The sequence below is a fragment of the Penicillium waksmanii genome (assembly GCF_028829765.1).
Source record: "Penicillium waksmanii strain IBT 27052 chromosome Unknown utg000010l:1.0-3698451.0:1.0-3701458.0, whole genome shotgun sequence".
In the NCBI taxonomy this organism is placed as follows: Eukaryota; Fungi; Ascomycota; class Eurotiomycetes; order Eurotiales; family Aspergillaceae; genus Penicillium; species Penicillium waksmanii.
In genome coordinates, this window is record NW_026643256.1 from 686,090 (window position 1) to 702,388 (window position 16,299).

The 16,299-nt window shown below is 50.2% G+C and overlaps 6 protein-coding genes across 6 annotated transcripts; 3 read left to right on the top strand and 3 right to left on the bottom strand.

The window, feature by feature from the left end:
- Positions 1-39: 39 nt before the first annotated feature.
- N7481_012215 (class I SAM-dependent methyltransferase) lies at positions 40-1,005 on the top strand (the record flags this gene model as incomplete). Its single annotated transcript, XM_057271434.1, has 3 exons — positions 40-84; positions 137-423; positions 501-1,005. The coding sequence occupies 3 exons, from the start codon at positions 40-42 to the stop codon at positions 1,003-1,005; spliced, it is 837 nt and encodes a 278-aa protein (XP_057115622.1).
- Positions 1,006-1,599: 594 nt separating this feature from the next.
- N7481_012216 (uncharacterized protein) lies at positions 1,600-1,898 on the bottom strand (the record flags this gene model as incomplete). Its single annotated transcript, XM_057271435.1, has 2 exons — positions 1,600-1,669; positions 1,726-1,898. The coding sequence occupies 2 exons, from the start codon at positions 1,896-1,898 to the stop codon at positions 1,600-1,602; spliced, it is 243 nt and encodes an 80-aa protein (XP_057115623.1).
- A 1,447-nt stretch (positions 1,899-3,345) lies between these two features.
- On the top strand, positions 3,346-3,732 carry N7481_012217 (uncharacterized protein; the record flags this gene model as incomplete). Its single annotated transcript, XM_057271436.1, has 1 exon — positions 3,346-3,732. The coding sequence occupies one exon, from the start codon at positions 3,346-3,348 to the stop codon at positions 3,730-3,732; it is 387 nt and encodes a 128-aa protein (XP_057115624.1).
- Positions 3,733-4,117: 385 nt separating this feature from the next.
- On the bottom strand, positions 4,118-8,403 carry N7481_012218 (karyopherin MSN5; the record flags this gene model as incomplete). The annotated part of the gene is made up of 10 exons (XM_057271437.1): positions 4,118-5,498; positions 5,554-5,696; positions 5,782-6,010; positions 6,061-6,164; positions 6,219-6,443; positions 6,496-6,567; positions 6,620-6,744; positions 6,801-7,272; positions 7,328-7,516; positions 7,576-8,403. The coding sequence occupies 10 exons, from the start codon at positions 8,401-8,403 to the stop codon at positions 4,118-4,120; spliced, it is 3,768 nt and encodes a 1,255-aa protein (XP_057115625.1).
- Positions 8,404-9,270: 867 nt separating this feature from the next.
- On the bottom strand, positions 9,271-11,713 carry N7481_012219 (sterylglucosidase 1; the record flags this gene model as incomplete). The annotated part of the gene is made up of 4 exons (XM_057271438.1): positions 9,271-9,882; positions 9,942-10,260; positions 10,317-11,254; positions 11,330-11,713. 4 exons carry the CDS (start codon positions 11,711-11,713, stop codon positions 9,271-9,273), a joined length of 2,253 nt encoding a protein of 750 aa, XP_057115626.1.
- Positions 11,714-12,214: 501 nt separating this feature from the next.
- On the top strand, positions 12,215-16,260 carry N7481_012220 (SKI complex subunit tetratricopeptide repeat protein SKI3; the record flags this gene model as incomplete). The annotated part of the gene is made up of 3 exons (XM_057271439.1): positions 12,215-12,330; positions 12,398-12,598; positions 12,657-16,260. 3 exons carry the CDS (start codon positions 12,215-12,217, stop codon positions 16,258-16,260), a joined length of 3,921 nt encoding a protein of 1,306 aa, XP_057115627.1.
- Between the last annotated feature and the right edge of the window lie 39 nt (positions 16,261-16,299).

Consider the following 16,299-nt stretch of genomic DNA (forward strand, 5'->3'; position numbering starts at 1 on the left):
TCAATCCATCAGAAAGAAGATTAAATATAATCCCTCAACATGGCTCAGGTCGACACTCGTCAAAAGGATTTCTGGTCTACTGAGGTTCGGGTCTCTTTAGTATATGTGACTCCATTTCACATCTAACAAATGACAGACTTATGAAGCTGTTGCTTCCTTCGTCCCTCGCTTTTCAGATACTCTCGTTCAAAGCATCGACTTCAAGCCCACCGACCGAGTCCTCGACATCGGATGTGGCAATGGGAAATTCACCGCCTCTTATTCCTCCGCAGTAAGCCATGTGATGGGAGTAGATTCTTCTTTGGCAATGATAGAGGCCGCAAAAACATTCAAATATGGCGGCGCGACCACGGACTTCCGCGTTGTTGATTGTCGACACTTGGACAAGGAAGAAGATGTTGTGAGTGGGCAATGGGATAAAGTGTAAGATCAACTGGGACCCCCGTGAGAGGCAAAAAAAAGAAAAAAGAAAAGAAGTCATGTTCTAAGGACATCTTCAGATCATCCAACGCCGCTTTGCACTGGGTTTTGAGAGACCCAACCACCCGCGTCTCCACGATTGAAACTATCTTTAAATCCATGAAGCCGGGAGGAACATTCTTCTTCGAGATGTGCGGATTCGGTAATGCTCCCGAGATGGTCACATCTTACACTTATTCGCTAGTGAACCATGGCATTCCAATTGAAGAAGTAGAGGCAGCATGCCCTTGGTTCCATCCCTCTGATGACTATATGAAACGCTTGCTCGAGGATGCAGGCTTTGAAGTAAAACATATCACCCTCCAGCCAAAGCCTTTGAAGATGAACTCTCAGATGAACGGTGGTCTTAAGGGTTTCATGAAACTTCTCGGCACCCCATGGTTGGATATTTTGAAAACTGAGGAGGAGAGGGAATCGTGTTTGGATCAGATGTGTCGTATGCTTCGGAGTGGAACTATGAAAGAGGATGGGTGTCAATATATCACTTACTATGGCCTTCGATGTGTGGCTGTCAAGCCTTGGTAGGGTTGGGAACTACTTACGAGTTGGGCGAACAATCCGAGCTTGAAAACGGGGGTTGGCTTAGAACTTGAAATTGACCAATTAAATGCATACGATATGTAGATATCTTTGCCGTAGTATCGACAGTAACTACTGAATACCTTATTTCTGTTATCTACTAACAATAACAAGTGTTGACGCAGGCACCAGCGGCCTAAGGCACCCACTGGCAGGTCGTGTCTTCCTTCCTTCCGTCCTTCCTTCCTATTCTGGATAGCTTTACTCTCTTCTTCTCTCACCACGCCGAACACCACCACTTTCCTCACTCATCACCTCATCGCAACATCCTCTCTTTTTGAAGCATACGTACCGGAGCCCATTCATATCCTCATACATTCTCCAGTATGACAACCTTCCGGGAGGTTGTCTTTCTCTTACATCGACTAGATCCCTCTTGGCTCCATTCACCCGAGATTCCGAGCCAATGGCCAGCTGATGTTGGCATTCGGGGTCTACGACACGGCCTTCAGGCCCACCTAATATTGCAGTGCAGGGACGGCATCCCACAGATTACTCTTCCCAATAACTCCAGTCTTGACAACCTGGAGGATGAGACCTCTAACTATTCTGGCCCTTGATACCACGGACCACTCCCGCGACAGATAAATCAAATCCTCCGACGAGACGCCTGTCAGTCATGCAAGGAAGAAGACGGCACGGGTTATTATTCCAAGATTATTTTACCTTGATGCCCGCCCACTTGCTTCCACAAAGAGGACATTATCTTCAATCCTGACACCATTGGCAACCCATTCTTCTACCCGGTCTCGAAGAAGCAACGTGAGCTGGTACCCGAGCATGGCGGTCCGTTTATCTTCTTGAGCGACAAGGAAAACAATCCAGTCTTTTCCAAACATTTCAGGAGCGCTATGCAGACATTATGACTCGGAGACTACACGATGATTTGGATGTTCAGTCTGTGGAAACTATCCGCCCCGGGCGGGGTGCTCAATTTGACGCATCAAGAGATTAATAAATAGGGAAGGCCGTCACATTCTTGCCGAACTGCTCATGATTTATCGCCGATCATAAAAGCATGAAGGTTTTTTTCGACAATGAGGACCCGCACAAGGCCCAAGAGATAGTCAAACCGATGAGCTCGCGGAATGGGTTCGCCAGGACCCGAAGGCAGCCCATGACTCCTTGATGAATAAGGGAGGCTCTGGATCGCTGAGCGAAAGGATTGTTCAAGTAGATGCTTCATAGGGCACGAGTCCAAGCCACGTTAGCCTCTGCTGACTTGTCAAAGTCTCGGAATATGCACGGAGAACGCATACACAGAGAGCATACACGGAAACCGTACGCACTGTTCGCATGCCAATCGCATGCCCAACACACACGCCCAAGCGTCAACGTGTGAATTAAGCACAACTGGGCAAGTTTGACGATCATTATATTGGCAAGGAATGAAACTGCCTTCAAGTTCAGCCGATGATCACCGCCGGTTTGCAGCGAATAGTCTATCATGTACATGTCTGAGGCATTTGTTGAGTGGATAAACAACTACAAATCGACCGGGACTGCAGCAGGGGCAGCAGCAATTGCAACCCGTAGTAGCAAGCTAACTCTTGGCACCAAAAGCAGCTCAAAGTACGGGATGACGCGTTCCGGGCTCTCAGCAATATGGTCGAGCGATGTGGGCGAGAAATGGACAGCCTGTATGGTCCAAGGAGCCCGTTCTCCTGTGCCAGATTATCCGGCTGAAATCCACCCCTTTTAGAAATGGGCCTTGATTTCCGGGAAGAACGATCACTCTAAGCTTATACGCCCAGCCAAGCATGACAGATCCATTTGCACTGCCCACGCCGTCAGAACTGGGCTGGTAAGTACTTAAGATTACTAGTTATTACTGATAATAACTAGCATCTTCTACCAACAGGAACAATGCTTGAGTCTATAAAGCAACAAGATGATCCAGACGAAGCGTACACTGGCATTCAGGACATGTATAATTATGGGGCGAACCTACGCATTATCTGCAGGATCAATTCGATGTTGGACAATTCTTGAACTTGGCACACCCACTTCTTGCGACTCCTCGAGGGTCCACTCACGTATCCTTCTCGACTCGTGGGCATAGTGTACCCGAGATTCTGAAGCTTCTTGTTATTACTGAGCTATTTGCTGATCTGTCAGAGGTCTGGCACCAGCCCGAGCTACCTCGCCTAATCATTCACTTTCCCAAGTTCCCCGTCAACCCACTACACACATCCGACCCACTTAGATCGTCAATCTTTCTCTCGCGTATAATTACACAGTATATTCGTCCTGCCGGCGGGATGGTCCTGTCCATAGGAATCCTGGATGAGGTTGGCCGCCAATTCACATGGGACATCGAAACCAAGGGCAAGCACGCATGGAAATCATCCAGGGGGGGCCCTTGTCTTTGATCAGACAACAGAATCGACAGGGCATGTTTTCAACGGCGAACTGTCTACCGCGCAGCGGCAGAATATCATCAAGTTCAGCTGTCGCCAACGACCGGACAACTTTGAGACCATCCGAACTCTTGGCCGAGGCATTGTTGGAATGACCGGTAGCGGCAACCACTTCAACGACAGACAAATCAAATTCTCCGACGAGATGGCTGTCGATCTTGCAAAGGTTCAATGCCATTGTACAATGGCATTTGCCAGAAACGCCGAGGTGGATGGACATGTCACATGGGGCTACACTGGCAGGGAAGACTAAGAAGAAAGACCAAATCTTTCCTTTGCTAGCAGCCAGAACCTAGCATAAGCCAGTAGGTAGATATATTTCAAAATGATAAATGTTTTTGTTCTTTTGATTATTATTGAATGTGTTTATGCATCATGTTGTTTTTCAGCCGTCTATGTGACGTATAGAGGCTTGTCTATAGAATGACAATTCAAAGCGCCGCCGCCAGGGGTAGTCCGTAAGCTTAAAGCATGAAAGTAAGGAAAGGAAAGTGTAAGATTGGATAGACGGTCAAGTCAACTTCTGATGCGGTTGCAGGGTTAGAGGGGTTGAAACGGGTATTCCAGTCAAAATCAGGAATGGAGTGTGTCGTTACCAAGACCTCGACGGGCATGTTCTCAAGGGTTGGATATGGTGTTTACCCAAACATGTCAGCTACGCCGGAGAGATCTGGGCCATCGTTGATATCGACTCGTTGGGTTTCTTGTTGTGTTTCCATTTCGTTGGTCATGTATCTCTCCTGCAGAGCGCTGCGGGCTTTACGGCGCTCTTCACGGGAGCCGAGAATTTTACCTTGTTCTGCAATGCTCACTCCGCGAAGGGGCTCCAGGAGGTCGAGAATCAAAGCACGTTGCTGCCTAGGTGAGGTGCATCGCTGCAGAGCAGCTTCTGTTTGGGCAAATTTCTGTTCAGTGATCCCGGGAAGACTCAGGAGCACAGATTTGGGTGTTTCACTCGCAAATCCATAAAGAACCCATATAGAGGCAATGAGCTGAGCCAGGTCCTTCTGCATATCGACGAAATATGGCTCGTGGACGGACGTGATGCAGGCCTTCAGTACCTCTGTGCAGATGAACTCTCGAATGGTCACGGTCGTGTCGCTGTTGTTGGGAGGGGCGAAATCGGCGAGGATTGATCGGATAACACGAGTGATTATGCTGCAGCAACGGGTATCCCGCATGCTAAGAGCATGGGTGCAGAAGAGCATGAGAGGCTCAAAAATTTCAGGTGACGAAAGAACAAAGTGACGAATGGAGTCGGATATTTCGGGGGTGGGCTGGGGCGCGCTGGGGTCTGATTCGGTCCCATCGGGGTCTGGGTTGTCAATGAGCATTAGTTCTTCACTGTCACGGCTTTCCTGGGCACCGCGGGATTCTTGTCTCAATGGGTGCTTTTCCATTGTGCGGGTTTTGTTTATCATACCTCCTCTCTGGGGATCGAACAAGCTAGCGACCATGATAACGGCGGAGTAGGTGAGCTGGCGGAGAACGCTCTCTGATTTCATTTCGTCTGTGAGGTCGCCATCCGAGACGCCATGCTTTCTTTGTTCAATTAGTTGCCACTCAGTCGTGATCTTGCGGTCGATGCTGCCGAACAATGTGGCGAGCATGGGAGGAAGGAAGTGGCTGCGGTACTGGACGGGGCAGTCATCAATTAAGCAGCGGGATATATTCAGCAGAACTGAGTACTGGTGGGAGGAGAGATGCTCCGAGTCTTTAAACAAGGCTTGAGACAAGGGGCCAGGTAGTTCAGCAAACCCGTAGAACTGGTCACGCATTCTGCTCATGCTAAACAGCATGGAGTAACAGGACTCACGAACTGCCCGGATTTTACCCCGAACAGAAGAAGCAAATCCTTCCATGGTGGCCTTGGATGCGGTAATTCTGGCATAGAAGTCATCGCGGCTGCCGCTCGAAATGCCGGCTTGCCAGAATCTGTCGGTCAAGATCCGCTCAACAACAGCACGCATTTCGTCACTGACGGCCCAATTGCCAGGGTTGTGGAAGGCGTGTGCATGACTTGAAATTATTGAATTTAGCATCTGTCCGCAAATTGTTGATTAGGGGGACGTACGTGACGAGTTGAAGGAGGGTCGGGAGAATCTGAGGGATAAGGTCCTGCCACATATCACAGCCGACCGAGTAGGCAGGAGAGGTCTTCTTAAGCCTGTCTGTGGAAACTGCCAACATGGTCTTTGTGCCTCGGAGTGGCAGCATCTGTATCGTGGGTTAGAGATGAGGGGAGTTAAGTCATGGAGATGGTTTTTCTTGCCTGAAATTTCCTTGTCATCTCTTCCTGCACAACCTTTCCTTCCTCATCGAGGATCACCTCTGACCAATCGGCGAATTTGTAAGCTTGCTTAGCTTGCATATATGAGCCAACATTTTCCAATCCCAGCAACCTGCAGAATCCGTCGAAAGAGGAGCTGGTCTGTCTGAAAGCCTCGTCTTGCCAAGCCTCACGGATAGGTTCGAGGAATGCACCAAGTCTCTGTTGCCGGAGGTTAGGATCAATATTGCTTGCGCGTTGCCTTGGAAAGATTAGCATGGGAATGTCAGAAGGCAGGATAGAGGATCGCACATAATGATCAGCAGAATGGATGTCAGCTCCATTTGCAGTTTATCGTCTACTCTATTTGCTTGAGTAATTTCTCGGATCTTTGGCTCTAGCAAATCATAGAATGTCTAAAGTTTGTAGGTCAGCAACACAGGTCATCTCTTCGAACAAGCAACACTGACAGAGAAATAGTCCGCATAGCGGATCGCGAGACGACGAAGTTCATGACTGGCAAGGCCATGAAGCTCTTTCACAGCTTCGGAGTAGGCAGGATAACCAGGTTGGTCCGGAAGACGGGTCATGAGAATGTGCTCCAGGACCTTGAGAGCAAAGGCGGGGTGGTTGTCCAGAGCACGAGAGGAGATATCCACAACCAATTTGATGACGCGTTGTTTTAGAACAGGGTCCTAGATTGACTATTAGCATAACCATAATCCCTTTTGGGGTCAGAAGACTAACATCGAAAGACCGTTGCATCAGGTTTGAAGCCCAGTTTTCCATGGCGAATTCCAGCTCGCTGCGTTCCTGCTCCTGTTTATACTGTGAGTAGTTGGGACGTCAGCGGGGAATATGGAAACCGTACATCATGTTGAGGTGCTTTGCCGTGAGAATCAAGCCATTTGTTAAACCCCTTCACAACAGCTTCGACAACTGCAAACTGGGCATCGGCACGCATGAGTTGGATTGCTGACTTGCTGAAAGTTGACACTGCAGGATCGGAGTGAGTTTCAAAACTTCGTAGTTCTAAGGAATAATAAACATACTGTGAAACGGTTCCAGCCCGTTGTACAAATTATTAAGGTTCTCATCAACTCGACCTAAGATTTCGCGAACAGCATCCTGCGGGCGGTTCTTCGTAATGGTCTCGATAACGGAGGAGCAGTAGCGGCGATAGTTGCCTACAAAGGCATGACGCTCCGGAAGAGTGTCAATATCCTCGGACAGAAATTGGACTGTGGGATCCTCGGAGTCAGCAGGTAGAGATTCCCAGCGTATCAAGCGTTGCGTGCAGATGTTCAGAAAGCTGGGCGTCAGGGTCAGAACGAAATCCGATCTGCCAATCTTGCTGATAGCAAGGAGTCTTGACCAAAGGTGCAATACGGGAATGGAAACAATCAAGCTCTGGTGCTGCATGATATTGACCATGAAGTTGAAGAATAGCGGGAGATCCAGACGGTTCATGGTGTTTTGGAGGAACTTGTCATCTTCCAGACATCCGGCAATATATGATACCATCTTAATGAAGTTTCAGTATAGGGCTACTCGGCAATATGGAAAAGGGAGATTTTACCTCGGAGAGCTTTTTAGAGATCAAGTATTTTGGCTCATCAGCGTCATCGGGCCCCACGATTGACCAATGGTACAGATTTTGAAGGGTATTGAGATAATCGGGTTCGAAGATCAAGCAGACAAGACCGTGTGAGTCTTCATTTCCCATGTTGTTTCTTCCGTAGAGGGAATGAAGAGCCTCAACTGCCGCCTAGATATGATGTTAGTCTTCTGCAAATCAAGTTTCGTTCGAACAGAATCCTTTCTTACCAGGAGAACCTGGTCATCTTGGCAAGTCAATGCCCTGAAGATGCTTGAGACAACCTGGGAAGCCACAACAGCTTTGTAGATAGACCAAGATAACGCAGATCGCAGAGTTGTCAAAGCCTTCACAGCTGCGTCTCGAGCTTGCGACGAGCTCGAGACATTTTGCACACAATTATCCAGAAATTCACAGATCCGGACGAGCCAGCCCTCCTGACCGCAGCGCAGCGTCGCGTTCGTCTTGTTGTCCGGGTTGATTTGTTCCACAATCGCAGCGGGAGTGAAGATCTCCACAAGAGCGCGGTTCAACTCCGAGCCACGAAGCGAAGAGACGGTATCCTCGCGAAAGAAGACATCTTCAGAGAGGGTCTCCAAGACCGAGAGCACGAGCTCATTGTGTACCAGAGACGCTCCCCAAAATTTGACCAAAGCAGCATCCATGTCCATCCAATCCAAGCCCCAGCTCTTCTTAGCAGCCTCGGACCACAGCTGGGGAATCTTGTTGCGGAAATAATTGGGTTCCTCGGCGCGTGTATTCTCGGCGAGCTGCAGGATCATGGATCGTATGTTTACCGCGTCGTCGGAATTGGTGAAAGGCAGATGGCGCAGGACGTGATCCAGAAGGGTGAGACCGAAGTATCGCACGACTGGAGCATGGTCCGTACGCGATGCCAGGAGGAAACCATTCCGGGCGGCCGCATCGTTATCCTTCAACGATTCGACGAAAGTGAGGGCCTCTTTGCGAAGCTCATTCGTGGACGTGGGGCTATGAATGACCTCTAGTGCGCGGATGATGTCGGCCATACCGGCATCTGACAGCTCCTCGGCAGCCATCGTGTCGGCAGGCCGAGTGCAGATTGTGGTGTTGAGCGGGGAGTGACGGGGTTTGGAGGGGAAGATGGTATCGGTATCACGAGAGGGGTGGGAGATAGGCGGGCGTGCTCAAGCGAGGAATAGGCGTCGTTTTTCTTGCTGTTTAATTTGGGGTCAAGTCACGTCAAGTAAGATTAGGTTAGGTTTGAATTATCCTCTCATAACCCGAGTGTCCAAGGCTCCAAGGCTCCAAGGCGAGAGATTGTTTGGATACTCTGTTGACCCTGGCCGGTGGAACTGTTCTAGCGGTGGAACAAAGCAACACGTGCCATTCAACGAACAAGGCCAAGGTCAAAGACGCAAAAACCGGGCGGAGATCAGGGAGGGAAGAGGTGGAGGGGGGGGGTCGAGGGTGGGTGGGAGAATGCGCTGTTGAGGTGTTTGTAAGAGGGAAACCGGAGAAGACGAAAGTCAGTGTCAGTGGCAGTCAGTGGCAGTCCCGGGGCTGAGAGCTTTTCCTTCTTCACCAGGCACAGACAGGCACAGGCACAGGCACACACACACCACACACCACACCGCTCTCCTCGACAGCTTCTCTTCTTTGCTAATCTTCCAACAGAAGTCGTCGGATTCTCAATTGGAAAGATTATGTTTTCTTTTTTTTCTCGTTTAGTACGTCGTCATTCTAACTTTGCCCCTCCGTCGTCACCGGTTGTTTATCTTATCTTTCTAGTACTGCATAAGCCTCACCCGGGACAGTACCCTATACACCTACATATTAACATATCAGGGTGGAAACACACATCCCATATGAACTAGTACTACTAGCACTATCATTGCAAGAGAACCCCCGAACGCTAAGCAAAATAGGGGAAATAAATAGGAATGTCACATCAGAACACATTGTCCCCGCTGACACTGCTCCAGGTAGCTCACCTCCTCGACCGAATTAGAATATTCGCCGACCTTGCGTTTGACTCCCTCAATCTTAATCTCTTGCTCCCCTTCCGCATGCCACCATAGTAGCCGTTGGATCCTGGTGGATTCCTCCACATCAAGTTCCCATTTCCCGCCGCTCACGCTAATCGCCGTCTGGTCCTCTGGGAAATGGAACTCCGGGAGGAAGATCTCTGTAGGCGCTTCCGAAATAGTTGCCGCTTGTGCCGTCAAGGACATCGTGAAGGTGCAGCTTTGGAGATCAAAGAGATGGCTCTCCAACTGTCCACTCACGTAGATTGGAGAGGGTCGGAGGTAGGCCTCCGCCGCACGGTAGCCTTTAGGAGCTCGAGAAAGACTACTGGAGATAGAAGGAGATGTCAACGCTCGCTTGAGATTGCGGGTGTCAATTTGCGGCTGGTCCCCATTACTATGGCTTTCAGAGTAGGCGGGAGAGGTGGGATCAAGCGAGCGGGTATCGCCGCCGCCGGGGAGCTCAAGATCGTCATTCGACCAGATGGATAGGTCCTCGCCGTTCCAGAAATCACCCCATTGATGATTGTTCTACAAATTATTAGAGACTATTCAAGCACGCGTATTCCAATTGGGAAACAGGCTCTTACCTCGGTTGCATAGACCCACAAGGTGAACCCATTGCCCATGCTTCCCTCCAGCGCATAGTGATTAGCATCCATAGCACTGGTTTGGCTACTGTAGTCGCCTGTCTTGTAGGCGCTCTTGTCATCCATGTCGTAGGGGATTCCAATTTCTGTAAAGAGCAGTGGATGGTTGCCCATGTAGTTCAAACTCTCCTCACGGAGGAACTTGAGCTGATCTCGCAGGCAGTTTCGAATTGCAGTCTCTCCAATCTTGACAGCAAATGCAGGCGTCCAATACTTGCCCCGAAGAACACCAATCACATCGACATTATAAAGACGATTCCTAAAGCCGTTAGCATATATGATGATGCATAGCAAGGATTGAAAGACATGGCTCACCAGTGTTTCGTCATCAAAGTAAGTCCATCATAAAAATGGACCGCATGCACCATATTAGGGTCATCATCCACCGTCCCCTTCAGGTCAGGCGGCACCTCCATCACTGGCGGCTGGCAAAGCATAATTGACTGTGGCCAGACCGCACGGATTGCATCTCTATAGGCTCGGTAGTGGTTGAGGAAGTAGGTATTAGTGAAGACCTCGTAGTCTAGCTTCTCCCCTGTTTTAGGAACCTTTGAGAAATAATCCTTCTGGAGGAGCGTATCACTAGTTGTGTCCCATACACCATGCTGAGCCCAGAGACACTCTCCTAGCTTCCATCCTGAATCGCGATTCCATCCGTATTTTTGCTCAATAGCGGAATCTTCAGGTAGTAGCCAGGCAGATTCGCCTTCTGGGTCCACGAGCTCCCGGCCAGTCTGATAGGGACCGAAGTTACCAAAGCCCCATGTCGTTTCTTCACATGCTCGCCCAGCAGCCGTTAGCATTGCCTGGAATGCTGTGGGTGATGTTCCAAGTTGTAATTGTTGCTCCGGCGGAATGATGGAGATGTCCTGCACGCCAACCAGGCCGCGGTTAGGCTCGTTCATACTTTCCCAGCCGATGACCACGTCGTTCTCAAGATCGCCTGCATCGTGTATCTTCTGAGCGAGGTATCTACAGGCTGCTATAAAGTGATTTTGCAGATAGTCCTGAATATTGACCCCGTCGATGATGGCTTTCGGAGCAAAGTCGCGACCTGCCCAGAAGAGAGTGAACATCGTTTGGCAGACCGATCGAGTGTAATTTGTGCTCCAAATCATCTTCGGAAATTCAGCAGGGATATCGTAAGTATTCTGGACGAGGGCGGCTTCGGTCTTCTTGAAGCCCTTCGGGTCCAGACCCGCAGCATAAAAAGTCCACATTGGTGCTCCGGAGCCACCAGACAACCGAGACCACTAGGATATGCATGGTAAGCTTTGTATACGATGAAATACACAGATGAGAAATTGAAGAGCAGGGAATCAACTCACCACATCCTGATGGGGGTCCATGAAAACATAAAATTCATATTGCTTTGCTATGCGGAGAACTTGGATGGTAAAGGTAACCCACTCATCGTCATACTTCCCGGGACCCGAATGTTCGATAGCTTCCCAAGTGAAGATGTACCTAATTGTGTTATATCCCCATTTACGAAGTCTTTTGAAGTGCACATGTGCATCTTCAAGGGAAAAGGGACGTCCAACAAACGAGACATCGTCGGCTTCGAAGAACTTGTCCGAAACAAAAGAGGGAAGATCCGGCGATTTGGGATATTTCGCATCGCCAGCAACGTTTATACCCCTCAATGTAACCTCTCGATTGCGCGAGTCTCGGAAGACTTTGCCGTCAATGTGAAGGTGCAGCAGACCCATCTCGGAGGTGTGCGGCGATCCCCGCGCTCAACAAGGATGTGAAGGGAGGAGGCAGGACTGCGCAAGCAAATGCGTGAAATGCTGTCGCAGATATATATAGGTAAGATGACGTTTCCCCTTGAAGAAGCTATAAGTTAGCCCAGTTCACCGCAATGACCCCAGCCCAATAGGCAGCTGCATCGGCAGCTGACGGCAACCACTACTTACCTAAGGTGTTGCTGGATGTGTATTCGCTGAGTGAGGTTTGCAGGCAGCCTTACTGCCTTGGGGACTTTGAGGCCCGGGTACGTGATCGAAGCAAATTTGTTTGACAGCAATGGATGTGAAGGTGAAGGTGAAGGTGAAGGAGGTAGACCCCATGATCACGATCCCAATCCCTCGATAGCTCAGTCGATAAGCGGTGACGTATCGCGCTAACCGATAAGGTCGCCCTGCGGTTTGCTCCACATTCGACCACACCAGTTTGAACTCCTCCCCCTCCTCCACCCTCAACTCATAACGATGTCGAGCAAGGCGGCATTGAAGGCCGTGCGGTCGGCCATCGACTCAAAGGACTATGCTACAGCAGTCGAGAAAGCGAGGAGTCTCGTACAGCAAGACCCGAAAAATTACCATGGGTATGTTATGTTTCCACCCCGCGACAACGAGCAAGCTCACCTAACTTTCACCCCCTGCAACTCTTAGGAACATCTTCCTCGGACTCGCCTATGACAAGCAGAATAAGACTGAAGAAGCTGAGCAAGCTTACCTAGCGGCCACACGCATTAAAGACAGCGATCGCACAGCTTGGCAGGGTCTAGTCACCCTCTATGAAAAACAAGGAAATTCCAAGCTCGATCCCTGGCACGACGCAGCTCTCCGTCTAGCCCAGATATTCGCCGATGGGTATGTTTTGATGCTCTTGTTTGCGTATCAGCGGACCAAATACTCACATGTCAACCAGCAATGACATGCACCGCTGTCAGGATACGATCGATAAATACACCAACATTGCCCGGAGTCGAGGCTCCAAGGCCCAGTATAAATGTGCCCTGCAACTACAACTTCCAACCTCCCCGATTTATAGCATCCTCGAAGGCCGAATGCCCCACCCCTCCCAAACCTATCTACGCCTAATCGAGATCACCGAAGCGGAAGAGAAGGAATATATCAATCGCGAGATCGGAGAGCGAAGAACTCGTCTCGGAGCACGCCTCGACCAGGTGACGGTGGAAGTGAAGCGAGAGGCTTTCAAACGAATGGGACTGGAGGACCTGTATCGAGGCATCATCAACTGGACCAACGACGATGAAGTTCGACGCCAGTACGAAGAAAAATTGCTCGAACGCGCCTACGATGAGTTGAAGGTCTTGCACCACAAGCAAAAGAACACCAAGAGAAGGGAAATCCTCCGTGCTGCTCAGGATATGGTCATTATCAAGCACCCCTTTGAACTCGCATGGACCATTGTCCTAGAATGGCAGGATATCGAAACCTACTCTCAATGGGACGTCGGTGTTATTCGCGAATTTATCGAATTCTTTCCCGACAATGGATTGGGCAAGGTTCTCAAGGGCTTTCTTGCAAGCGAGCTTTCACCTTTCCCTAAGGAGGAAGCTTCGGAGGATGATGCAGTTACCGAAATTACAGACAATACAGAGTTCTCTGCGCAGGACCGCTTGATCTTGATGGTTGAAGGGCTTGAGAGCGCACGTTCATCAATCATCGCACACCGGGTCATGGCAGATTTGCACCTCGTGCTTGAAGAATATGAGGGGGCCGCTCGGGTAGCTGGGGACGGGATCAAAAATGTCCAAGAAGTCTCTGGCTACACTGGAATCAATTTCATCAACACAAAGGACTCACTCAACATCAATCTAGCCAACTCCTACATTTACTATCAATCTCCTCGTTACCACCCCGAAGCCAAGGCGATCTTTGAAGAGATTCTTCAACGCAATCCAACATCAACAACGTGTCTTCTGGGTATCGGTCTCATCCTCCAGGTGGATGAGGACTACGCAGATGCCGTCTTGTTCTTAGAACGTGCTCTGGAGCGTGATTCCACCAACATCAAAATTCGTGGCGAGCTCTTCTGGTGTATGGCATTGAATGGGGATTTCGAAACAGGTTTAGAGGGCCTCCTCGGTGCTCTCGACAGTCTGAATGAGGAACAACCCGAAAACAAGGCATTTAAGGCCGTGCTCCTGTACCGCGTGGGCTACTGCAAATGGGAGCTTGATCAATCTCGAGCGGCTCGGAAGGACCGGAACGGAGCTTACTCTTACTTCCTCGCATCTATCACCGCCGATATGAACTACGCTCCGGCATATACCAGCCTCGGTTTCTACTTTGCGGATTATAAGAAAGACAAAACCAGAGCTCGGCGATGCTTCCACAAAGCGTTCGAGCTTTCGACTTCCGAGATTGAAGCTGCCGAGCGTCTTGCTAGGAGCTTCGCAGATCAACGTGAGTGGGACCTCGTGGAGGTCGTCGCGCAACGAGTCGTTGATTCTGGCAAAGCTAAGCCATCACCTGGCTCGAAACGTAAGGGCTACAGCTGGCCATATGCAGCCCTCGGTACTGTGCAGATCAACAAACAACAATATGCACGAAGCATTGTTTCATTCCAGGCATCACTGCGACTTTCTCCGGGGGATTATCATTCCTGGGTTGGACTTGCGGAGAGTTATCACCATTCTGGTCGCTATGTTGCATCCACCAAAGCCTTTGAGCATGCGCGAGAGCTAGAAACTAATCTTTCCGAAGAAGAGACGGAACACGTTTGGTTCGCACGTTATATGCTGGCAAATGTGAAAAGAGAGCTTGGTGACTTCAATGATGCTGTTTCAAGTTACGAGGATGTCCTCGCTTCTCGACCGGGTGACATTGGCGTGACAATTGCCCTACTTCAGACCCTAGCAGAGAGTTCTTGGAAAAGTGTGGATTCGGGCTTGTTTCATGACGCAGCGGAGCTAGCGTGCAGGGTGATCCAGGTCGCAGGCTCGATTGTGTCTGTTCGATCTGACATCTTTAACATGTGGAAGGCTGTTGGTGATGCTTGTGCCATATTCTCATACATCGGCAAAGAGGTTGGCAAGCTCTCCGCGGTCGACTGCAAAGCCCTGCTGTCTACCGGAATCGACGATGAAGCCCTTAACATCATGTTTGAGGTGGACGGAGTTGGAAAAGATTGGCTTGACTCCAGCCTGGACGATACTGTCTCGTCTGATGCCTGCATCCACTTGTCCATCCTGGCTTACAAGCGGGCGATCCACACTTCGATCAAGGACACGCATGCACAGGCAGTCGCATGGTATAATCTAGGCTGGGCCGAATACAGAGCATTCCGAAACACACATGTCGCGCCTGGTACGAAGAAGCCTCGCAAGTTCCTTAAGGCAGCAATGCGATGCTTCAAAAGGGCCATCGAGCTGGAATCCGGAAACTCCGAGTTCTGGAACTCGCTCGGCGTTGTAACAACAACGATGAGCCCCAAGGTTGCTCAACATGCTTTCGTCCGCAGCCTTCACCTCAATGACAGAAGTGTTCAGGCCTGGACTAACCTGGGCGCACTTTACCTTCTCCATAATTCTGTTCAGCTCGCCAATGAAGCATTTACCCGTGCCCAGTCTACGGACCCCGACTACTCACAGGCCTGGGTTGGACAGGGCTTACTTGCCCTCCTCTACGGCGACAAAAAGGAAGCGCGTGGCCTCTTTGAGCACGCGTTTGACATCTCAAATTCTTCTGCTGTACTTCCCAAGCGACAGTATAGTTTGACTCTTTTCGATCACCTCCTCGCCGATGAATCAGCTTCTAACGAAGTATCTCAACTCATCCAACCGTTCTTCGCCCTCCACCAGCTCTGTGCGCAAGACCCCTCAGATCTACCTTTCATCCACCTCTCCGCCCTCCTGGCAGAGAGAATGGGAGAAACTGCCGACGCCGAGGGCAGTCTTCAGACCGTCTGCTCTGGCATGGAGACTGAGTTCGAAGCCTCAGAATCTCCAGCTGCACTCTCTAGATTCGCACAAGCCAACGCAGATCTAGCTCGTGTTCTTCTTGCTTGTGGTGATTACGAACAGGCCACAGAGAAAGCCGAGACCGCTCTCACGCTCTCCGGGGAGGAAGATGCTAGCAACTTTGATCCAGAGGGATGCAGCAAGATGCGATTATCCGCACACCTGACCGCTGGCCTCTCTTTCTATTTCCTACAATCAATGGATCAGGCTATCGATATGTTCCGCGATGCTCTACAAGAAGCCGATAGTGCCCCAGATGTAGTATGTCTCCTTGCCCAAGTTCTCTGGGCCAAGGGTGGCGAAGAGGAGCGCTCGGTAGCCCGTCAGCAGTTATTTGACTGCGTCGAGAACCACCCAGAGCATGTCGGAGCCGTCAGTCTATTGGGAGCCATCGCAATCCTAGATGGAGACAGGGATACAGTTGAGGCGGTTGAGTCAGATCTTCACAACATGATCACTCGGAATGATATCGAAATCCATGACCGAGCTCGACTGATCAAACTTCTCGCTGCGATCTCAATCATGGGCTCCGCTGGGGGGTAACGCAGCCTCAGAGGAACTGCGACACCTCGGTGAAGCCAC